Source organism: Microcaecilia unicolor, chromosome 8 (assembly GCF_901765095.1).
Source record: "Microcaecilia unicolor chromosome 8, aMicUni1.1, whole genome shotgun sequence".
Lineage (NCBI taxonomy): Eukaryota > Metazoa > Chordata > Amphibia > Gymnophiona > Siphonopidae > Microcaecilia > Microcaecilia unicolor.
Genome location: NC_044038.1, coordinates 246839545 through 246865015, shown reverse-complemented (window position 1 = coordinate 246865015; position 25471 = coordinate 246839545). Strand labels below are relative to the sequence as shown.

The 25471-nt window shown below is 44.7% G+C and overlaps 1 protein-coding gene across 2 annotated transcripts in view; it reads left to right on the top strand.

Moving 5' to 3' along the window:
- LOC115476565 (fer-1-like protein 4) overlaps positions 1 to 25471 on the top strand; it is a 147279-nt gene that overhangs the window by 1109 nt on the left and 120699 nt on the right. The window contains exons 2-7 of one of the 2 annotated variants that reach the window (XM_030212993.1): positions 10891 to 10946; positions 14069 to 14157; positions 14807 to 14906; positions 16180 to 16271; positions 19083 to 19124; positions 22077 to 22235. In XM_030212993.1, coding sequence (XP_030068853.1) covers positions 10891 to 10946; positions 14069 to 14157; positions 14807 to 14906; positions 16180 to 16271; positions 19083 to 19124; positions 22077 to 22235 — 538 coding nt within the window. Of the gene's footprint in view, positions 1 to 10890; positions 10947 to 14068; positions 14158 to 14806; positions 14907 to 16179; positions 16272 to 19082; positions 19125 to 22073; positions 22236 to 25471 lie in introns of both variants that reach the window. The other variant, XM_030212992.1, reaches the window with a different exon arrangement.

The window sequence follows — 25471 nt, the reverse complement described above, 5'->3', positions numbered from 1 at the left end:
CTCTGTGGTTCCTCCCATAGGACAGGGAAGGCCTTTCTAGTTAGTCTCTGTGTAATACACTCTTTCCACTGTCTGATCTTGAGTTCCAGTGGTTCTTATGCTGCTCGCTCTCTACCTCCCTATCCAGATTAAATGACACCAAAACCCAGTTAGAATGGTGGAGTAATTTTATACAAAACTTACTGAAAACTTGTATTATTGAGATTTTTTTTTACAATTTTCAGAAAAATAAATATAGATATCACAAAGAAAAAAGTGTTGCTTTGCTGGTGAGGATACATGCAATACTCACTTGTTTGAGACTGTCAGCACTGTATGTGTCCTCAGCAGCTAAGTGACTGCTTTTTGTGTGTGATATCTTTATATATGCATATAATTTAAAAAATATATTTTAAATATATTTTCTAGACCTGTTTTTATTTATTTATGCAATTTAAAATATTTAACAAGCAAAAAAAAACATCTTATACAGAAAAAACATGCATGTAGAATTACAATTTAAAAAATAAGGGGGAAAAAAAACTATGCAGAGTTACAGTCCACTATAATCAGACCAAAGATTAAAGACAAAGGGAGAGATTAATACCAATGAAATTTCAAAACTGAAATCCAATCTAACCGACCTTCTAATATTAAACGAGAGCAAAATCAGTCAGGAAGATACAGGTGAAACCTCAGATCTCACATCCTTAGTAGCAATTCTCTTAGGGGGGTCTGTTACCCCTGGAGATGAAAACGGTAACAGAGTTCAAACATGCGTGGGATAAACATAGAGGAATCCTGTACAGAAGGAATGGATCCTCAGAAGCTTAGCCGAGATTGGGTGGCAGAGCCGATGGGGGGAGGCGGGGATGGTGCTGGGCAGACTTCTACGGTCTGTGCCCTGAAAATGGCAGATTCAAATCAAGGTAAGGTATACACAGAAAGTGGCACATATGAGTTTATCTTGTTGGGCAGACTGATAGACCGTGCAGGTCTTTTTCTGCTGTCATCTACTACTATGTTACAAAGGTATGCTAGTGTTTTTAGTGCACGTTAAACGCTAGAGATGCCCATAGAAATATATGTCACTTTCAGTATACTCAACTTCACATAAAGTATCTCTTTGTATTTGTTTTTACCATAAAACATTCAAAGGCGTTTTTTTTAGTATATATTTTTAATTTTTAAAAGGATCATCAGATACGCCTACCTATCTCTATAATGGCTGTGAGTTATTATGAGCCAAGCATTTGTTTGAAAAGAGACGGTATCGCAATCCTCATCAATCCCAATTTTTTACTTATTATATCGTTAAAGCCTTCATCTGCATCCTTTATATCATTAATCTTCATTCTTACATAATTACTTATACTCTTTAGATTTCAAGTTAGTACTTAGTACTTAGCTTTTCAGCCGCAGTAGGTATTATGTGGTGGAGACCCAGAATTGCCGACATAGATCCACGTTTCGCGTAATGCTGTTTCAAGGTAGTCTCCTATTTTCACATTAGCGGTTTCTAAAAATATATGGGCATCTCTAACGTTTATTGTGTACTTATTTTTAGCGCACACTAAAAACGCTAGCACGCCTTTGCTCAGTTACCAAAAATGTCGTTTAATAAACAGGTTCAAAGGAAATATATTTAACTGACTGAAAACTGATTAAGCATTTACATGGAAACCTTAAAAAGACTTGAGCTCCCAACTGGAAGATACCAGGGCATAATAAAAGATATTGTTTCCTTCTCCTCCGCATCTCTCTAGCAATATCAGGAAATAGATTTAATTTTAAGTTAAAAAACAATTTTTCACTGTTTTCACTGAAGAAAATCCTGGAGAAGGACCGCGAGGGACTGGCAAAAGTACACCTGAGAATGGAATGGATATAGCACCGTTCACGGAAGAGAGTGTGTATCAACAACTTGGAAAGCTAAAGGTGGACAAAGCCATGGGACCGGACGGGATCCACCCCAGAATATTGAGGGAGCTCAGAGAGGTTCTGGCGGGTCATCTTAAAGATTTGTTTAATGAATCTTTGGAGGCGGGAGAGGTTCCGAGAGACTGGAGAACGGCGGAGGTGGTCCCTGTCAGGTTCTCAGGTTCAGAGCCCGCGGGGCAGGGCTCTGGAGCAAACGTGAGCCCTTGGGCTGCTGACGAGGAGCGACAGCAGCAGGCAAAACCCACCAACCAACGCTGGGCAAGCACACCGACTCCGGCAGGGACTGCAGGCACCGTCAGCGAGCCGGAACACACGGACTGGAACACTGAACTGGAATTCCCCGGACTGGAGGACACAGGACTGGAACCCCAGACCAGAACACTGGACTGGAATCCCCCGGACTGGAATACTGGACTGGAATCCCCCGGACTGGAGGACACAGGACTGGAACACCGGACTGGAACCCCCCGGACTGGAGGACACAGGACTGGAACACTGGACTGGAGCACACCGGACTGGTCCACACAGCTTCACCCGCACTTAGCTACTAAGCCCCCCAGGAGTTGAGCTCCTGGGTTCGAGTAGTCGGCAGGACTTACTGGATGACACAGGGACCAGGACTAGAACAAGCTGTAACTGAAGTGCACCTAACTCCTAAAGTGACCAAAAGTGTTCCTAAGCCCAGCACCAACAGAAAAGCTCCTAAGCCCTCCACTAACAGCAGTGCTCCTAACAGAAACTAACAGGGGTCCCCTACGCCCTACACTAACAGAAGTGCAGGGAAGCCACAAGGGAAAAGGAAGGGAAGACAAATGCCAGACCTAACACTGGTGCTTCCTAAGCACCAAGCTGCAGCAGCTAAACACGGGTTCTCACCCCGGTGCTTCCTAAGCACCAAGCTACAGCAGCTAAACACAGGTCACGAGGAAAAGCGGGGAAGACACAAGGAAACAAGCAGGAAAGCCAAATACCCAAACAACAAAAGGTGCTTCCTAAACACTTACTCACAAGGCAGCTCCCAGCACCAAACTCCAGCACTGCACCAACAGCAGTGCTACTCACCGTAACAAAAGGGAAAAACAGGGAAGTCAAACACACAAGTCACAAGTGCACACTGCACTAAACTAACCTGGACCTAAAGCAAGTAGCCAGAAGCAAACGTTGCGAAGGCTGAAGGAAAGAACACCACTTCCTTATCAAGACCCTCCCTGATGATGTCACACTCCCTAGACCCAGAGAGCACACTGAAACCCATAGAGGCCCAACCCACACCAATGCAACACCGTGAAGCACTTGAAGCCAGTACACCCAAAGAGAGTTAGAGCTAACTCCGTCCACACATACAACTGTAGTAAAGTGAAACAATTAGCCCCATGCTGCTGGAAGCTGCCAGCACAGAGAGACAGAGCCAGCTCAGAAAGGACAGACAAAAGAAACAGAAGCCAGCTAAGAAGCTGACCCCCAGGAAAGAGGTAAGTTTGAGAGGGGTTCTGACCCCAATCATAACAGTCCCTCTTCACAAAAGTGGTGATAGGGAAGAAGCTGGAAACTACAGGCCGGGAAGCCTCACTTCGGTTATTGGAAAAGTAATGGAAGCCATGCTGAAGGAAAGGATAGTGAATTTCCTAGAAGCCAATAAGTTGCAAGATCCGAGACAACATGGTTTTACCAGAGGGAAATCGTGCCATACGAATCGAACCTTTATGTAAGGAAAGTAAATAAAAGCAAGAGAAAAAGGAAACCGATATGGTTCTCCAAGCAAGTGGTTGAGAAAATAAAGGCTAAAGAGTTGGCGTTCCAGAAATACAGAAAAACTAAAGAAAAGGAACACATGGAGGATTACTGGATGAAAATGAAAGAAGCCAAGAGAGAGATACGACTGGCAAAAGCGCAAGCGGAAGAACAAATGGCTAGAAATGTAAGGAGGGGTGACAAAAATTTCTTCAGGTATATTGGTGAAAGGAGAATGACTAAAAAGGGAATTGTGAGACTAAAAGATACTGCGAACCGCTATGTGGAAAATGATGAAGAAAAAGGAAATTTGCTAAATAGATACTTTTCTTCTGTTTTCACAGAGGAAAATCCTGGAGAAGGACCGCGATTGACTGGAAATAATACAATTGAGAATGAAGTAGATAGAGCACCGTTCACGGAAGAAAGTGTGTATCAACAACTTGAAAAGCTAAAGGTGGACAAAGCCATGGGACCGGACGGGATCCACCCCAGAATATTGAGGGAGCTCAGAGAGGTTTTGGCGGGTCCTCTTAAAGATTTGTTTAATATATCCTTGCAGACGGGAAAGGTTCCGAGGGATTGGAGAACGGCGGAGGTGGTCCCTATTCACAAAAGTGGTGATAGGGAAGAAGCTGGAAACTACAGGCCGGTAAGCCTCACTTTGGTTATTGGAAAAGTAATGGAAGCGATGCTGAAGGAAAGGATAGTGAATTTCTTGGAAGCCAATAAGTTGCAAGATCCGAGACAACATGGTTTTACCAAAGGGAAATCGTGCCAAACGAATCTCATTGAGTTCTTTGATTGGGTGACAGGAGAATTGAATCAGGGACGAGCTATGGACGTAATCTACTTAGATTTCAGCAAAGCTTTTGACATGGTTCCCCACAGGAGGCTCTTAAATAAACTGGAGGGGCTGAAGATAGGACCTGAAGTGGTGAACTGGATTAGGAACTGGTTGATGGACAGACGCCAGAGGGTGGTGGTGAATGGAATTCGCTAGGAGGAAGGAAAGGTGAGTAGTGGAGTGCCTCGGGGATCGGTGCTGGGGCCGATTCTGTTCAATATATTTGTGAGTGACATTGCCGAAGGGTTAGAAGGTAAGGTTTGCCTATTTGCGGATGATACTAAGATCTGTAACAGAGTGGACACCCCGGAGGGAGTGGAAAACATGAAAAAGGATCTGAGGAAGCTAGAAGAATGGTCTAAGGTTTGGCAATTAAAATTCAATCTATTTCAAAAAAGCTCCAGTATTATTTCAAAAAACTTTTAATTATTCTATTATATTAAAACATATCACTCTAATCTCTATCTCTAACTTCTTACCCTGCGCTGCACTAAACAATATCTACAATGACAATAAGAACGGCATTTATATGGAATTATATGCAATCACACAACAATCTTAGTTGATATCACGATACTTAGTCTCTATAAAACAGTGATTAACGCCACGCTTTCCGCGTGACCACTGTGTTGTAATCAGTCAGTTGTGTTTGTCCCAAATGTGCCGCTGTTCAGTTCAAGCAGAAACACTCCATTAGCCGTTCATGCTCACACATCCCACTTGTGCAGCATTATACAGGAAATTAAGAAGCCAGTGAAAAACTCCTTATTCAACTTCTGATGTTTTCAGTATATACCGGTTTCCCAATGCTGATCCGCATTTCACTAGATCTTCCTCAGGAGGAACCACCGTTATATCTACAATAATTTAACAATGATCTCATTATAACCATCACTAACCTCCATGTTTAAACTTAATATTACAATGTGCTTTAAACAAATACTCTTTCACATACCTCTATTCGGCTACATGCCGGTTGAAGGCTCCCTCAGGCTTGGACCTCATAACGCCGCATCAGGAGTTACTGCGTCAAACGTCATTTCGTAATTTAAAGGGCTAGATATAAGGCACCTCCCTATTAATTAAAGGAACAGACCTCATACCCATTCAACTTCCAAATTGAGGCCATTGGGAGTAACCGTACCCCATGAAAAAATGAATCGCTGCTCCATAACTAACAACCTAGCACTAACATCCCCGCTTCTATTAGAACAGGGAAGATGCGCTATTACCACACATCGAAGTTGATTCATTGAATGACCCAATAAAATCCAATGTGCTACCAAAGGATTTTCTTGCTTACCATGTTTAATGTTACTAATATGCTCTGCTAGTCTACTTTTCAACTGTCTCTTAGTGTGTCCTATATAGTATAAATTACATGGACAAATGATACAATAAACCACGCAATCAGTATTGCACGTGGTATTATATCTTAAAGTATGATCCCTGTTAGAATGGGGAATAAGAATAGTCGAGATGTCCAACTGATAAATTGTAGATATAACGGTGGTTCCTCCTGAGGAAGATCTAGTGAAATGCGGATCAGCATTGGGGAACCGGTATATACTGAAAACATCAGAAGTTGAATAAGGAGTTTTTCACTGGCTTCTTAATTTCCTGTATAATGCTGCACAAGTGGGATGTGTGAGCATGAACGGCTAATGGAGTGTTTCTGCTTGAACTGAACAGCGGCACATTTGGGACAAACACAACTGACTGATTACAACACAGTGGTCACGCGGAAAGCGTGGCGTTAATCACTGTTTTATAGAGACTAAGTATCGTGATATCAACTAAGATTGTTGTGTGATTGTAAAGTGCATATAATTCCATATAAATGCCGTTCTTATTGTCATTGTAGATATTGTTTAGTGCAGCGCAGGGTAAGAAGTTAGAGATAGAGATTAGAGTGATATGTTTTAATATAATAGAATAATTAAAAGTTTTTTGAAATAATACTGGAGCTTTTTTGAAATAGAGTGTGAGTTTGGCTCTGGGAATTGCAGTGTATCCCCTATTTGGATATATAATTAAAATTCAATGCAAAGAAATGCAAAGTGATGCACTTAGGGAATAGAAATCCACGGAAGACGTATGTGTTAGGCGGGGAGAGTCTGATAGGTACGGGCGGAGAGAGGGATCTTGGGGTGATAGTATCTGATGATTTGAAGGCGACGAAACAGTGTGACAAGGCGGTGGCCGTAGCTAGAAGGTTGTTAGGCTGTATAGAGAGAGGTGTGACCAGCAGAAGAAAGGGGGTGTTGATGCCCCTGTATAAGTTGTTGGTGAGGCCCCACCTGGAGTATTGTGTTCAGTTTTGGAGGCCGTATCTTGTTAAGGATGTAAAAAGAATTGAAGCGGTGCAAAGAAAAGCTACGAGAATGGTATGGGATTTGCGTTACAAGACGTATGAGGAGAGACTTGCTGACCTGAACATGTATACTCTGGAGGAAAGGAGAAACAGGGGTGATATGATACAGATGTTCAAATATTTGAAAGGTATTAATCCGCAAACGAACCTTTTCCGGAGATGGGAAGGTGGTAGAACGAGAGGACATGAAATGAGATTGAAGGGGGGCAGACTCAAGAAAAATGTCAGGAAGTATTTTTTCACGGAGAGAGTAGTGGATGCTTGGAATGCCATCCTGCGGGAGGTGGTGGAGATGAAAACGGTAACGGAATTCAAACATGCGTGGGATATGCATAAAGGAATCCTATGCAGTAGGAATGGATCCTCAGAAGCTTAGCCAAAATTGGGTGGCGGAGCAGGTGGGGGAAGAGAGGTTGGTGGTTGGGAGGCGAGGAAAGTGGAGGGCAGACTTATACGTTCTGGCCAGAGCCGGTGATGGGAGGCGGGACTGGTGGTTGGGAGGCGGGAAATACTGCTGGGCAGACTTGTACGGTCTGTGCCCTGAAAAAGGCAGGTACAAATCAAGGTAAGGTATACACATATGAGTTTATCTTGTTGGGCAGACTGGATGGACCATGCAGGTCTTTTTCTGCCGTCATCTACTATGTTACTATGTTACCTGAGAAGCCACTCCTTGTCAGAAAAGAAGGCTAAAATCACCACTAAAGTCGAAGGTTGAAGCTGCTCCGAGGCTCAGGTTTCCAACAGATTGGTAACATCCAGTCTATTCACTTCAACTTCCCCAGATAAATTATGGTCTTGTAAAAGATGTTTCTTTTTAGGGAGATAATCCAACTTATAATCGAAAGTGATCGCCGGCTATCTTCTGACACAAATCGGGAGATGGCCGGCAATTTTTTAAAAGCGGCGAAATCGGTATAATTGAAAGTGGTATTTTTGACTGCATCACTGCTTTCCCGTCGCTTCGCTTTTCTGAAGTCCAGCGCAGTGACCCCTAGGGTGGCTGGTTGGTGTCCTGGCATGTCAGGGGGGCCAGTGCACTACAAATGCTGGCTCCTCCCACGGCCAAATGCCTTGAATTTGGCCGGGGTTTGAGATGGCCGACATAACTTTCCATTATCGCTGAAAAACAAACCCGGCCATCTCAAACCTGGCGAACTCCATGGCATTTCGCCGGGCTAAACTGTATTATCGAAAAAAAGAGATGGCCGGCCATCTTTTTCGATAATACGGTTCCGACCAGCTGTAGCGCCGCCGCCAACATAGATCGCCGGCAATCTATTTGGCTGGCGACGTTCGATTATGCCCCTCAATATGTACAAAGTATAGATGGAACATTAGCACCAGGAACATTCAAAATCTCTCTCAAATATCTTGTGGAAACGTCATAAAGTGCAAGTTACGGCTGCGAGATGAATTCTTTTATCAAGTCGCCCTAGCTGAACTCTTCTAGCGAGATCATTAATGACTTTCTCGTTTTTCTCAACCGTGTCTTAATTAGAGCTTGGCTGGCTGTCCTGGGATGAAGCTACTCTCTCTTTCTATTTGCTCAATTTCTGTTTTATTTTGTTGGCGTTCCTTTCTTTTGTTTTTTTGTAATTTGTACTTTATGTATTGTACACCACTGTGATTTGTCTCTTGAAGGGCGGTATACCAAGTCCAATAAACCCAAACCTAATGTATGGAAAAGGTAGTTTAGAAAGTTTGGCTACAGCTTCCTATATTGTCTCCAGGTTAATACCTGCAGGGCAGGAGAGAAGTAAAGTCGGCAAAGTCAAACCTGTGGTGCTTGCAGAAACATGTGGGGCCATAGTATCAGGCCCTCATGATCAAAACTAATAGTGTGTATAAATTTGCCTGCTATTAGTTTTGATCATGAGGGCTGATACTATGGCCCCACATGATCATCCTGTGGGAGGATTGTGCCTTGGCATGTTCCCAAGGCACAAACCTCCCGCAGGAGTTGTTTGACAGGTTTGGGCTGTCAAAGAAAAGTCCAGACCTGTCAAACAGTGCTGGAAGTCACCTATCCCACCCCAGACACAAGGGGCTGGAGGTCTGGGGGGCCTCCAGCCCCCTTGAACCCCCTCCCCAACAGAGCAACCCCCAGAGAGAAGGCTCAAGGGCCGGAGATCCAGTGGACCTCCTACCTCTCTCCTGGTGGTCTAGCCTCCCCCAAACCCCCCCATGTAGCACTCCCTCCTTCCAATGTCGCCCTGCTCTGGCCATGTTGTGTTTTAATGTGTTGATTCTTAATTCATATTTATATTTTGACGTCATTATTTATTGAATTCAATGAGCAGATTCTGTTTTTAACATTATGGTCCTGATAATCAGCCAGCGGTGATCAGCATTTTGCTGACTTCCGGCAGCGTTAAACCCAGAAATTCAATGCTGGCCCATGTCTGGACACCGGCTTTGAACTTCAGGTTTTGTGGAGACAAAAAACACATAGCTGGTTAAGGGGCTCCTTTACTAAAGAGTTGCCGCGCACCAATCCGGCATGACTGCCGCCTTTACGTGGACACGGGTGGTAGTGATTCCCCCCAGCGGTGCCATTTTCGGCGCTCCTAGAAATTAGCTGTAATTTTCACTGTCGGGTTAGCGTAGGAGCCCTTACCGCCACCTCAATAAGTGCTGGTAAGGGCTCCCCCGGAAATGGCCACGCGGCAAGTGTTTACTTACTGCACAGCCATTTCCTTTTTGGGGCTTTTTACCCGCTGAGGTAAACGGGGGCTCGGTGCACAGCAAATCCACGCATCGATGCAAGCGCAAGGCCCCTTTTACCGCAGCTTGGTAAAAGGGGCCCTAAGCGTTATATTTAGCACTTAATTGGCTATAGGTTACCGCAGAAAGACAGAACCAACTGTTATAGAGTCCTATTTATATGGTTAACCAGCCAAGTGTTGACTCTGTCTCTGGAAAGTCTCCAAAATAGTTGGTTTTGAGTTTGCCGCTAATCAGTTAAGTGCCACTGAAAATGAACAGTTAGTCCCAAACAGGCAAGTTAATCGGCCAAGAACCATTACTGGCTAGTTAAGTCACATTGAATATCAACCCGTTATGTCTTGCCTTTTCTGTGCCACAGTTGGTTGTTTGTAAACTTCATTCATCCAAAGACTAGAGCGACTGTGTCTTTCCCTCCACCATCCTCTGTTAAACAGCATCGAGTCTGGGCCGCCGACAGACTGAGCCAGGCCCCCCCCCCCCCCCAGGATCGCCGCCGCCAACGCTGCTGCCACCCTCCCAAGATCACCGCCCCCTCCCAACTGCAAATACCTTGGCTGGCGGGAATCCCGAGACCCCAGCAGCAGAAGAGGTCTTCCTCCAGTGCTGCTCTTCACTCTACCACATGGCCTGCCCCTGTGGCTGCTTTTTCTCTCACGTCATGCGTGCTCAGTTTCAAAACCGAGCTTGCGCGGCCTGAGGGTAAAAGCAGCAGCTTGGCAGGCAATGCGGCAGAGAGTGAAGAACAGCGTTGGAGGAAGACCTCTTCTGCTGGCATGGCCTGGAGGGACCCTTGCCAGCCAAACCAGAGGCCCTGGCCCGAAGTCCTGCTGTCTGCTCCTCTCCAGTCTCCAAGCGGGGGGGGGGGGGGGGGGGGACGCTGGAGTTTTCTCTGTCCTGCTCCTGTTGGGATGTGATCACCTGGGTCCCGTCAAGAGAAGGAGATAGAGACAGACCCCGGCGCTGGGCTCCCCTTGGAGGCCTGGGCCTGGAGAATTTAGCCCCCCCCCCCCCCCCCCGCCTCCCTCTCGGCATCCCTGCATCGAGTCCCTCACTGTATCCAGTCATGTCCTCACAATACTGCACAGGAAGGAGTTTCACCTATGGACTCTTATGACCCCTTCACATGGTTTATTCCGATTTCTTCTCAGTTATTATGATAAAGGAATCTCAATATTCTACTTTATTAAAAATCACTTGTATTGTTCACATAATGTAAGAATACAAAAATGGCTCAATCTAAGAAATAATTCTGCTATAAAAGCACATGTTTTCTTAATTTTCTTTTGAGGTTTTACTCACAAGACAAAGAAAATCCATTGCAGCTCTGAAGCAGAGTTTGGCGAGGTAAGAGAATGGAGATACAGCCTTGTGATGTTCTCATATACTGCAATGGATTTCCCTGTAATCTTTTATGCTTTCCTTTATTTTTATATTGCAGTGGATTGTGCATGATTACAGAATCGTCATGTTATTTATCGCCTTTTTTTTTTGTTTTGCAAGCACACAAGGTTCATCACTTGTTGTCTTCTTACCACTTCTGATAAGATGTTTCTTTGTGATCCCATACCAATTTTGTGGTTTTTTTCAGACATTTATTGCAATGGTCTCAATAGTCTACCTGTTTAAAAGCTGACTTTATAAAAAAAAAAAAAACGTTGCTCATATAAATTTGTCATAGTTATTTATTTGTTAAAATTTGAGAGGAAAAAACATCACATAGCCTATCCTGTTTCCTAAGGTTCTCTGAAGTCCAGTTCTGCCTCCAAATTCCTCACTGTACCACTTCACTCGTCATCAGAGCTTTATTGTCTTCCTTTTTCAAAGCAGCACAGCTGAATACGATGGGATACCAGGAAAATTATCTTTGTAGGTGAGGCGGAGAAAGGCAGGGAGTAGACAAGCAAAATAACCCGCTGTCTGAGTCATAGAAATGTTTCAGTAGTCAGCTGAAGTAATTATATTTATACAAGCCCTGAAGCTGAAAACAGAAGAAACAAGGAGTGTCTGGGTCCATGGGCACAGGGAGGAATTTATCCAAAGAGGCGGGGGGGGGGGGGGGGGGGGAGAAGTAATTTCTGCATTACCCAACACTGCACTGTGGACAACAGTCGTTATTTTTTTTTCTTTGGTTTTGCAATTTCGAAACAGCACCACAAATATCAGAAACACGTATTTCTTAAATTCATTCCACAAATGCATCACATTTATACCAGTAATTCCTATAGTCACATAGTAACATAGTAGATGACGGCAGAAAAAGACCTGCACGGTCCATCCAGTCTGCCCAACAAGATAACTCATATTTGCTGCTTTTTGTGTACACCCTACTTTGATTTGTACCTGTGCTCTTCAGGGCACAGACCGTATAAGTCTGCCCAGCACTATCCCCGCCTCCCAACCACCTGCCCCTCCTCCCAACCACCGGCTCTGGCACAGGCACAGACCGTATAAGTCTGCCCAGCACTATCCTCGCCTCCCCACCACCAGCCCTGCCTCCCAACCACCGGCTCTGGCACAGACCGTACAAGTCTGCCCAACACTATCCCCGCCTCCCAACCACCAGCCCCTCCTCCCAACCACTGGCTCTGGCACAGACCGTATAAGTCTGCCCAGCACTATCCCCGCCTCCCAACCACCAGCCCCGCCTCCCGATCTTGACTAAGCTCCTGAGGATCCATTCCACCATGCCTTTGTGTCCTTTCCGCCACAACCCCTTGATATTATAAAAATGACAAACAGTATCAGCAAGAGCTAGTTTTAAACATCTTAGAATATTAAAATTATCTAGTTTGCAATGGCCTTAAATACAAATCTACCTACGCATCCAGCTTCTCCTTCATAGGCACACGGCTATGGAATGCATTACCCAAAATCTTAAAATTAACTCAGAACCATCTAAATTTCAGAAAACTGCTGAAGACCACCCTGTTCAAGAAGGCTTACCCTCCATACCCAACCTGACTTACTTCTTTGTTATTGCAAAATTCATGGACCTTACTATTTTTTTTTCTCTTATTATCTTTGTTGTTTTTATGATATCTATACGATTATTATCATCCATTACACTGTCTAATTGTATTTTCTGAATTGTAACCTGCCCTACGTTTTTGTGTAAGCCACATTGAGCCTACAACTAGTGGGAAAATGTGGGGTATAAATGTGTTAAATAAATAAATAAATAAATTAATGAAGGGAGGGAGGGAGGGAAGAGGGAACATTTTTGAAGACGTGAAGGAAGGGTGTCCACCAGATGGAGAGGGAGAGATGGCTGGGGACTGGTGACACTGTACTAGTTCAAGCTGAGTTACATTCAGCTGCACTGAATGCTGAAGCTGCACTGTAGTGGTTTTACATTTTATTTTGTCAGTTGGGACACACCAGATGGACAATGCTCGCATGTGTGACACACCTCATACCTAATCCTAATGGACCTTTTGGTCTGACACAGTATAGCAGTTCTTATAACTTAAACAGAAACATCCTCTGAATCCTGAGAACTCCAACTCCACCCCCCCTTTCTTGTTTAATTCCCTCACTTCATCTGTCCCTCCTTCCCTTCTCATTCTTCCATTCTGCTCCCAGGTCCAACATCTCTCTTTTTCTCTTCCCTTCCTCCCTCTCATTGTCCAACATCTCTCCTTTTCTCTTCCCTTCCTCCCTCTCATTGTCCAACATCTCTCCTTTTCTCTTCCCTTCCTCCCTCTCATTGTCCAACATCTCTCCTTTTCTCTTCCCTTCCTCCCTCTCATTGTCCAACATCTCTCCTTTTCTCTTCCCTTCCTTCCTCTCATTGTCCAACATCTCTCCTTTTCTCTTCCCTTCCTCCCTCTATTGTCCAACATCTCTCCTTTTCTCTTCCCTTCCTCCCTCTCATTGTCCAACAACTCTCCTTTTCTCTTCCCTTCCTCCCTCTCATTGTCCAACATCTCTCCTTCGCTGGATGAGTATCTCTCTCCATCCCCCGCATACACGTTCCAGTATCTCTTCTTCCACTCCCCTCCTGTTCCCTCACCCGTTCACGGTTCAGTATCTCTCCCTCTCTCTCAGGTACAGTTTAGGAATGGCAGTTGTGGCACTGGAGACACTTTCCTATTTTTCACATGCCTAAATCTGGGTCTGGTGTCTCAAAAGTGACAATGATTGTAAAAATCTCTCAGTCTGTCTAGGTGTGAATTGCTCGTTACATGCTAAAATAGAGTGAGGGTGGGAGAAAAAAAATGCTTAAATAGGGCTCCAGTATGATCTGTCAAACTACAGATCAATAATTTTGATGCTGGGCAAAATGGTTGAAGCTATCTTTAAAAAGACAAAACCCCCCAATCTGACTAGATATAGACTTGCTTCATGGGAATGAATTACTGAGCTATATAGTGCCTCTGTTTCATTAAACTGGACAACTCAATTGTCTTTAAAAATTCCTGACTAAAACATACTGATGTGTGTACATATAAATGTTTACATTCTAGCTCTTCCGTTGGCCTCACTATGGGAAACTCATAGTTGAAGAAATGTTGGTCATCAAAGTTTACAACTGCAGCAAAGTCTTCACTAACAGGTATATCGCTTATATTCCAACTGCGCCAAGTTCATTTATAAGGTTGTTGCGACCAATCGATTAAGTAAGGAGCAGGCTAAGCTATTTATGCCCATAGCTATATGGTCTATATTGTCTTTTTAAAAGACAATTACTGTCGGGTGGAATACTCTCTCTCTCTCTCACTAGGAAGTACAAAACAAATTGCTGCAGTTAAGAGACAGAACGTTTCAGTGATTTGTTTCGTCAATAGGCCGATAAAGAGGATTAAATTTCGGTCTTTATTAAAAGGGACTGTGTGTTGTATTTGTTAAACCTAGAGATTTTTTAAAAATATATTATATTGTATTTGGGGTTTTTTGGCAGCTTTGTTTGTGAAAATAAAATCTTGAAACTAAAAGGAGCTTAAAAAGGGGGGGGGGGGGGGGTGTTCAGATGAGGTTTGTATATGGCCAGAGAAGGAGCAGGAGGCATCAACTCAGGGTATCAGAAAATGAAATACATGTAGCCAAAAAAAGTGATCATGGAGGAAAAGGCCAAAGATAAAAATAAGTTGCCAGATGAACCAAGTTCAGGAGGAAGGACGTAAGGAGAAATAAAAAGGAGAGATAACGAGTAGCAGAGGGAATGTATTTCCTCAAAATAATGCCACTGTTTATCGCATATCTAGGCTACTGGGGACACTGCTCATCAGCCTCCAACATGTGACGACTTCAGGGAGACTGATCCTGACCGAGGCTCTTGTTGACAAGAACCACAGCATCACTGGGGTAGGACACTGAGTGTGGGATCCTGGAACAATGAGTGTAAAGTGTGATAAATTACACTGGGCCTTAGTGAAATGTGACATTGAAATGAAAGCACATAGCAGGGCTTCCATAGCAGCGCAAAGAATTATTATAACTAGGTTTTTAACAGCTAAAGAATATCTTCTCTGGGAAAAAAGAAATGAGATCAGTTTGGTCAATATTCAGAACTGGTAGTGATGACAATCTCTCTCTCCACCTCTAAATACTGGCCATCTTCTCATACGGTTGGGTTTTCGGGGTGCTCTACCCACAGGCAAACATGTACCCTTGGCTACTAAATCATCAATGCTCTTATTGTCCTTGGGACCAAAGGCAAATGTCACTTCAAAAAGGGGAAAAGAGGAGTTTAAGGGGACTCAGCGATAGGTTAATCCTGCAGGTTGTGCGAGACTCATAAATGGCAATTGCTATGGATGGCGCTTTTCAAGAATAAAATCAAAACACCCAGAGTTACAGTAGTCAGACTCGAGAAATAGAGTTTGACTGCAGACTACAGAAGTCTGAAAGGTAGTGATTTGGGGAAAGGTCTTTTCCCGAATCTCCAACAATGCTGTTGACTAGTGTTGCAGTGGGTTTCAGATGCACTTAACAGATCATGCCACATTGCCAGACAGTTGTCATGTGATGTTGAATAGCAGGGTTGACGGGTGAAAGAAGGGCTAATACACTTAATACTTTTATTTTGATAGCGTAGCTATGGGATGGACATTTGCATCACTGTACTATTGAGGTCCAAAGGGCTTGCATCTAAATGGGTCCTTGAGGCAATGGGAGATAGTGACATCTAGTGGCAGAAGAAGGAATTGAGCTCTGGCATCCCTGATTCAGAGCCCATTCCACTAAGTTACTTCCTCTCCCTTACACCAGAGCTGTCCTTCACCCTGCCTGTGTCCTATAAGCAGAAAGGGCTCAGGCAGACTCTTAGGGATCTGAAATCACTGCCACTTGTTTTCTGTGGGCTTTTAGCCATTATTTTACATAGCAATACACTTAAGGAGTGGCCTAGTGGTTAGGGTGGTGGACTTTGGTCCTGAGGAACTGAGTTCGATTCCCACTTCAGGCACAGGCAGCTCCTTGTCACTCTGTGCAAGTCACTTAACCCTCCATTGCCCCATGTAAGCCGCATTGAGCCTGCCATGAGTGGGAAAGAGCGGGGTACAAATGTAACAAAAAAAAATAATGATCTACAGGGCCTTAATGTGCTAACGAAATAGTTTTCCTTCTAATTTTGCAGATCTACGTGGATTTAGATATCCGATATCAGCCTCCTGATGGCTCAGCAGGACAATGGGTAGAAGAAGACTTTCTCTATCCGATGCAGGACAGGTACAAACACAGAGTGTAATTTCAATAATGAGATTCAATCTACGTTATAGTAAATACTTTTATACTGGGATGGGCAGCCCAAAGAGTTTTGTTTTGTCTCATTTCCTGTGCCATCTGCAGCATTATTCGTTTTGTTTGTTTTGGTTAAATATTGTATTTGTTTCGGGGGCAATGTTGTTAAGAATGGGCGCTTTTTGCAAAGACTTCGCACTCCTTCCTGACAGTCTAGACATGCACCACCCTTACCCGTGTGCTGACAGTTTGTGCATGCACCACCATTACACACGTGCCAGCAGTCTGGGCTCACATCGCCATTAACATGTGCTGACAGTTTGTGCCAGCTGTCGGGAAAGAGTATGTGAGTCCACTGCACAACTCTTTGCAAAGAGCACGTAATATTATCAGCAAATGAAGAGACACAATGAGGGGCATAATTGAAAAGGGCACCCAAGTTTTCCTGAGGACGTCCTCGCAGCCGTCCCGGCGAAGGGGCGGGGAAACCCATATTATCGAAACAAGATGGGCGTCCATCTTTCGTTTCGATAATACGGTCGGGGACGCTCAAATCGCAAAATTGGTCGCCCTTAGAGATGGTCGTCCCCGATTTTCGGCAATAATGGAAACCGAGGACGCCTATCTCAAAAACGATCAAATGCAAGCCCTTTGGTCGTGGGAGGAGCCAGAATTCGTAGTGCGCTGGTCCCCCTGAGATGCCAGGACACCAACCGGGCACCCTAGGGGGCACTGCAGTGGACTTCATAAATTGCTCCCAGGTGCATAGCTCCCTTACCTTGGGTGCTGAGCCCCCCATAACCCCCCCCAAAACCCACTCCCCACAACTGTACACCACTACCATAGCCCTAAGGGGTGAAGGGGGGCACCTACATGTGGGTACAGAGGGTTTCTGGTGGGTTTTGAAGCGCTCACATTTACCACCACAAGTGTAACAGGTGGTGGGGGGGGTGGGCCTGGGTCCGCTTGCCTGAAGTACACTGCACCCACTAAAACTGCTCCAGGGACCTGCTTACTGCTGTCAGGGAGCTGGGTGTGACATTTGAGGCTGGCAAAAAATATTTTTAAAGTTTTTTTTTTAGGGTGGGAGGGGGTTAGTGACCACTGGGGGAGTAAGGGGAGGTCATCCCTGATTCCCTCCGGTGGTCATCTGGTCAGTTCGGGCACCTTTTTGAGGCTTGGTCATAAGAAAAAAAATGGACCAAGTTGCCCAAGTGCTCATCAGAGACGCCCTTCTTTTTTCCATTATCGGTCGAGAACGCCCATGTGTTAGGCATGCCCCAGTCCCGCTTTCACTATGCTTCCGACACGCCCCCATGAAGTTTGGTCGTCCTCGCGACGGAAATCAGTTGAAGATGCCCAAAATCGGCTTTCGATTATGCCGATTTGGGTGACCCTGGGAGAAGGACGTCCATCTCCCGATTTGTGTTGAAAGATGGGCGCCCTTCTCTTTCAAAAATAAGCCTGAATGTGTTTTTTTTCTGCTCGTTTTCATTTGTTAATTACATGCAACTTGAAATATGTTGATACTTCATATGTTGTTGCAAATAACAGCACCCAGCTTCACAGTACCAAATTTAAAAAATAATTTTGATTGTTCACTTAATAATATTTTTCCTAAATCTGCTCTTTTCCAGCTGGGCTTAACTACAGAGCGCCCACGGTATCTAAGCCATGTTATCCCAAGTTATCCCATCTCCCCTGACCTCACCCATACCCCCACCTACCCTTTCCCGGAAACCTCCTCCCCAGGGCTGCTGAGAGGGGGAGGGGCAAGATTCCCGAGCCCAGCCTCCCAGGGGGGTCTGGCACCAGGGTCTGTCTCTATCCTGCTTCTGTGCATTGGGACCTGGGTGATTGCATTAATGCAATAACCCAGGTCCAGGCACACAGAGGGAGCCAGAGTGAGAGACCGAGGGAGAGAAGACGCAGGAAGGTAAGGGTGGAGGGGCGGTGGCCCAGGCCCAGCTCTGTCTCTGCCCTGCTCCTCCCCCCAAATACTCCTTTGGCAGCTTGACCTTTAGTGGTAGGGTAGTATGGCCAGCCTGCCACTCAGGGGTCAGAGGTGCAATTTTGAACTGGTGCCTGAGAGTGCAGGAGCCAATAGAAATTGCTCCTGCCCCTCCCCCCACCCAGTAAGAGACCCGGTGGGGTCCTGGGGGAAGGGTGGGGTGATGTCAGAGGATGGAAGCAAAGTGTCATCTTTTGTGACTGCATCTTAACTGATATTTGCATGTTCCTTGGGGTAGATGCAAAAGCCAATATGGATACTTTTCAGCATGGAGATGTCTTCCCACCTACAAGCCTGAAAGCTATCAAAGTGATGTACATTCAGGTTCAGAAGGTATTTTTCTGTACCCGAGTTAAGTGACTTGCCCAAGATCATAAGGAACCACAGTGGGACTTGAACAGGGCCTGCCCTGGTTCTTGGCCTGCTGCTATAAACTCCTCCATTATCTTGTAGATATGATGAAATCCTGCCCCTTCCTGCTAGGCTCTCTTTAATTTTTTTTTTTTTTTTTTTTTTGGGGGGGGGGGGGGGGGGGGGTTCTATATGTGCAAATAGCAGAGTTAAGTCCAGGCTTTGTGTGCGTTCAAATCTTGCATTACCACTCATTAAGCCTAGGATTTCTTTTCTACCTTTTTGAAAAAATTCACTCAATGTGGTGTTCAGCAAGGAAAGCTGGACATAAGCATTAGAGAATTATAACGGTAAAAATATTAAAGCAACAGGACACATTATGGCTGTGTAAATCTCTATGTTTCTCATTTTCTTTTTTTTCTTTTTTTTTTTTGTAGCTCTGCCTTTGTTATCCGAAATGTTGGCTTTGAAGATACAGAGTAAGTTTCAGATATTTTCACACATTCAGAGCACTATGTTTTAGTAAAAAGATGCTGTGTCAATTCCTCAACCATTTACTAATAGTCACGTGTACTAAAAGTTAGAAAATTAATCCCGAGACTTTTCTTAGCATCTCCCATGCTAGTGTCACCTCCTGCCTTTAGCTCACGATCTCTGTCAGAACATGCACATCTCTCTTCTGCTTCCTTCATACTGTTTTGTAAGCTCGTGAAATGGAAAAAGCATTTTCTGTTCCAGTTTGTACAGTTCAAACAAAGCTTCCATACAGCAGCAAAAGTTCCAAGAAAGGGGCCCAAGCAAAATTTTGATGAAGACTCCTTATAGTGGTGAGAGCAGCCCCTCTCCCCTTCCACCCCCAACTAGCCTTAAGTTTTAGAACGGAGACCAGTATAACACATGCTGCTTCCTCTCATCTTTCTTTGACTTCATCTCATTCTCTCTTCCAGGCAGCTGGAGAAGTGTTAAAGCACATTATCTTCCAGCCAAGTCTGGGAGAAAGGACTCGGGATGAAGGAGATGGATAAAGGAGAAGGGGCAAGAGAACTCTAGATACAGGGGAGGTGAAAAGTAATGAAATGGAGGTCAAGGGAAGAGAGGACTGGTTATTGCGTGAAGATGAGAATAAGCAGTGGATAAAGTCCCTAATGAAAGGCTCCTCAGAAAATTAAAGCATCATGAAATTTGTGTTATCGTTGATGATACATTGAAACCCTCTACTCAATGTGCAGTGGTGGCTAAGAAAGCAAATAGAATGATAAGTATTATTAGGAAAGGAATGGAAAACAAAAATGAGGTCGTTATAATGCCTTTGTATCACTCCATGGTGCGACCGCACCTCGAGTATTATGTGTAATTCTGGTCTCCGCATCTCAAAAAAGATATAGTGGAATTAGAAAAGGTACAGAGAAGGGCGACGAAAATGATAAAGGGGATGGAATGACTTCCCAATGAGGAAAGGCTAAAGTGGCTAGGGCTCTTCAGCTTGGAGAAAGATGGCTGAGGGAAGATATGAAAGAGGTCTATAAAATAACGAGTGGAACGGAATGAGTAGACGTGAATCATTTGATTACTCTTTTCAAAAAGACAAGGCCTAGGATGCATCCAATGAAGTTACTAATTGCACCTTTAGAACAAATAGGAGAAAATATTTTTTATTTAAGCTCTAGTATTTGTTGCCAGAATGAGGTAAAAACTTTTAGTATAGCAAATTCCTAGAAGAAAAGTTTATAAACTATTATTAAGGTGAACTTGGGGAACATTCAAAGAACAGCGACCAAAATGTATGTCTCCCATATACACGTGCAATTTATTTATTTAAGGTTCATTTCTACCCCACATTTTCCCACAAATGCAGGCACAATGTGGCTTACATGAATTATAAAACGTACAATACATGGATGTTACAAAAGAAAACTGAGGAAACGCTAACCACAATAACAATGACTAGACAGCAGAGCTGTTGGTGGAGTAAGTTTTTTTCGAAAAGGAATGTTTTCATCAACTTCTTGAAGAGATGGTGATCAGCTTGCGATTTTAAGAACAAGGGTAAAGCATTCCAAATCTTCGGGCTGGTCTAGTGGAAAGACAAGGCAAAGAGAAGCTTGTATTTGACACCCCTACAAGATGGGTAGTGTAGTTGGAGGTAGGAGCGAGCTGTGTTTACAGCATTTCTTGGTGGAAGATCAATTAAAGGAATCATGTATTCCGGAGCTAATCCGTAAAGTATTTTATGTGTTAGCGTGCAGATCTTGAAGGCGATTCGTTCTTTTACTGGTAGCCAGTGTAGATTGAGACGCAGCGGCTTTGCATGTACCATACGCGATTTTCCCAAGATGAGTCTTGCTGCAGTGTTCTGGACAGTCTGGAACTTTTTCAGCAAGTGCTCGACAGCCCGCATTTATCCCGCTACAATAATCTAGGTGAGACAGAACTAGCTAATGAACAAGAGTGCGGAAAAGCTCTCTAGTGAGACAGAATCTAATACGCCGCAGCCTCCACATTGCATAGAACATCCTTTTGGTGACCGCTCGCACATGCAGGTCTAGTTGCAGATGAGGATCCAGCTCAACACCAAGAAGTCTCAGGCTCTTTGAGATAGGTAGTGTCTGGTCTTTGAGAACAAGAGTGCATGGAAAGAATCTGGTATGGATGGGCAAGAGGACAAGACACTGAGTTTTGTCTTTGTTTATCTTAAACTGAAACACCGTAGCCCAAAGATCCATGATTGAAAAACTCGCTACTATCAAGTCTGAGATTTAGAGAATACGGTGAGTTAAGTGTGTGATCTGTAGAGCTTAGGCACATTCATTTATGTCTACCGTTGACTGACATGAGTCTTCCTAGCACTGTGTACACATCTCTGGGCTTAAGCAAGTACTTTGACCGTCTGTGTATGCACAGATGCCAGTATTGAGTTGGTGCTCAGCGCTTCCTATCGTGCTGCCTAATCATAGAATCCCTCAAGTTTGTACCTAAAGCGATGGATAGTTAAACTTGACCAAGATTACAGCAAGCTACAAGATCACATTAATTAGTAAAGACGAGCAGCCAGAAAATGTTTGTTTCATATTTTTAACTCTGTCATTTCCAGGAATGTTTTATTAATTTTTGTTTGGCCATTTTTTAACCACAGGAGCGGAGTTGTTGAGTGTGCATGATTTTGAAAGAGGACACACTATACGCACATGCGCAATGGGTCTGCACATTCTCTTGAAAGACTGTGCCCTATAATTAGCACATGATAAAACATGAATTTTCGTGTTTTTTGCACTCATTTTCATTTTATGACAACATGCAATGCCATGGCATATGTCATTGACATTTCCCATATCATTGCAAATGAATGCCCATTCCTACTAATTATAAGGGAAGGAGGATCCTGCTCGTAGGGGTTCAGAGACGGGCAATGATTTATTTTTTGTTTTCAGTAGCTATGATGCGATAAAGAAAGCAAACGACCTGGATAAGAAGGCTACCTTGCTGGGCCGGCAGTTGGTGAAAGGTTCCGAGGGTGATGTGGAAGATGATTACGATGACTACGATGTGTCTGAGATTGAGGTTTCTGGGATAAGCTTTTCCCCGGTGAAAAGGTAAGTTTGTGACTGAATACTGCTGCCTGACTCACTGAGGTTTCCATATGTATGAAGCACCCTGCAGGTGAAGGATGTATTGAGATCATGTTCGTCTAAACTGCCCAAGGACAGATTTGGTGCATCTGAAGTATTGTTGATGCAAGGTATGCTGAAAAATGACTCGGTTTACAAGGACAGGTTTGGAAAAACAAAACTGTAGTAGGGTTGCATCACTTTCAGTAGTGCATATCCTTTTTGCCTATCAGCTCTGTGGCTATTTAACAGTAGGTCAATATGTGAAAAGCTTCTGGTCAGCAATGGAGACCAAAAAAGCAAACAGAATGTTAGGAATTAGTAGGAAAAGAATGGAGAACAAAACTGAGAACATTTTAATGCCTTTGTATTGCTCCATGGTGTGACCGCACCTCGAATACTGTGTTGCCAAATTTCGTAAATGATTTAGTGGAATTGGAAAGGGCGAAGAGAAGGGCGACAAAATGATTACTACTACTACTACTATTTATCATTTCTATAGTGCTACAAGGCATACGCAGCGCTGTACACCAAACACAAAAAGAAAGTCCCTGGATTAAGGGGATAGAAAGACTTTCATATGAGGAAAGGCCAAAGAGGTTAGGGATCTTGGAGAAGAGATGGCTAAGTGGAGGTGTATAAAATCCTGAATGGAGTGGAATCGATTTACTCTTTCAAAAAGTACAAAGTCTAAAGGACAGTCCATTAAATTACACATTTAAAACAATTAGGAGAAAATAATTTTCTCTCAATGTATAGTTAAGCTCTGCAATGCTTTTCCAGAGCATGTGGTAAAAGCAGTTAATGTAGCTGGTTTTAAAAAAGGTTTGGAATGGGACAGATTTACTATAGCTTGGATGAAGTTTCAGGAGACTTAGAAGGGGCTTTCTCTGACTTTTCTTGAGCATCTGAGTAAGAGCGCTGAGGAGGGATGAGACTGGGGATACATGGGATAGGGGGAATGGGGGAGGGGGGTGCTTGGCTTGAAATTTGAGATTTCATCTGGCTGGAATTGCTCTGAAGGAACAACTTGAGTGGTTCCAGTGGGATGGATCAGAGGATTAAGGAAGAGGAGGGGAGGAGCACGTTTGTAAACTACCACTGCAGAGAAATGAGTGGGTCCAGGTACCTGGAATTTTCTGTTTATATGGGTTTTTTTTGGGGGGGGGGGTTGTTGTTCTACATTGTTCCAGATTGGTTTTATTGTATCTTCAGTAGCCAGAACCGAGGACAGTACTGGGCAGACTTTTGCGCCCTGGGTCCCTCAAATGACCAGATGGATTTGGATAGGCTGGAGTGGGCTTTGATGGCGACTCCAGTAGTTGGAACATAAGGACAGAGCCAGACAGATTTTTACGGTCTATGTCCCAGAAACATCAAAGAAAGACCACAATCAAGTATACAATATCACGTTCATTGTTGATTTAATCATGAATTGATAATGGAGTGTGACTGTTGGGCAGACTGCATAGACTGTTCAGGTCTTTATCTGCCGTCACTTACTATCTGCCCAATATTCAGCGCTATTTAACCAGTCAGAATAGCTGCTGACCGGTTAAATAGTGCTTAACCATGATTTGATAGCACATAATTTGCAGATAGGGCTGCACCTGGGCATAGAGCTGGCTCAAGCTGGTAAGCACAGTAAATGTGGCAGGAGGGTGCCAGAAGCTGCCACAAGCAAAGAGGTACCTGTATTGTACCAACTCTGCCACATCAGGGCCTCTGGACCAGGGCCATGCTCCCCTCCTGCTGCTCCCCTTGTGGTCATCACTGTTGCCACTGCTTTATCTCAGCTCTATACCTGCCATTTGCAGCATCAATCAAATTGCTGATATGTGCAGGAGCGCAGGGCCGGTCCTAGGGTCTCTGGCGCCCCCCTGCAGACTGAGTTGGCGCCCGCGTGCGCCCCCACCAGCATCTCCTTTCTCTCTTCTCCCACCCTGCCCCTGTCCAGCGATTCTCCGCCCCATCCCCCGCCATACCGCACCACCCTTGGTGCTTTAAATGTTTAATTTACCTCCGTTCCAACAGCCACGTCATTTGAAAGCCCTGCCCTGTCTCTAGCCTTCCCTCCCTTCGTGAGTTCATTCCGAAGTCCCGCCCTTGAGGAAATGACATCAGAAGGCGGGACTGTGGAATGAACTCACGAAGGGAGGGCAGGCTAGAGACGGGGCAGGGTTTTCAAATGACGCCGCTGCTGGAATGGAGGTAAATTAAAGATTTAAAGCACCAGGAGCGGCGTGGTATGGCGCCGCAGCGGCGCCCTTGAAGGCAGGTGCCCCCCTGCGGCACTTACCCTGCTTACCGGGTTTGACCGGCCCTGCAGGAGCACGTCTCAGGTCACCTGCTTGCAGTTGGGAAAGGCCCTGCTACTCCTGCTCCCTGACAATTGTGAGGAAGCATCAGAATGGAACGAGACCAGCAGGGCCTTCGAGAGCAGGAAGCCCATGGTCTGGAACGCTGTCCTGCTCAGATCTGTGATTAATGTGTTATTGATTAGTCATGATTAAAAAAATCAAATTGCAGCTAATAAAATTAATCGTTTTCATGCCTGTCAGCAGTGTGATCAGCCTCTTCCTGCACTCCCCTCCCTTGCCTGCTCCCCTGTACCTTCAGCTGCAGCGAAGCAATGTCTACACACTGCCCGCTACTTACTCCAAAGGCTCCCTATCTAAACAACTTCAAAGGTACAGGGGAGCGGATGAGGGAAAAGACTGCAGGGAGAGATGACGATGGCACCGCTGACAGGGGTGGGGGTGGAGTGGAGGGAGGGAGGAGAGAAAAAGTGATGTTGTCCTGGGAGTGGGGGAAGGGAGGGAGGACAGATGTGGCCACAGGTCAGAAATAAGATATTGGCAGGATGGACAGAGGGGGGACGGGTGAAAGTGGAGAAGAGAAAAGGATACATGTTGGACCTAGGGTGGGAGAGCAAAGAGGAGAGAGGGAATAATGTTGGACCCGGTGGGGGGGGGGGGCAGGGAAAGGAGGAAGAGATGGACACAGGGCAGAAACAAGATGCTGGCAAGCTGGACACAGTGGGGGGGGGGGAAGGGGAAGATGCTGGTAGGCTGAACACAGGGGGAGGGAGGAGTTGCTGGTAGGCTGGACACCAACATTAATTACAATTAAAAATTTTAATTGAAATGCAGCCCTGTTCTAGAACACCGTCAGTTGTGTACTCAAAGCATCAACATCGAATGACACACACTTCAACCCAC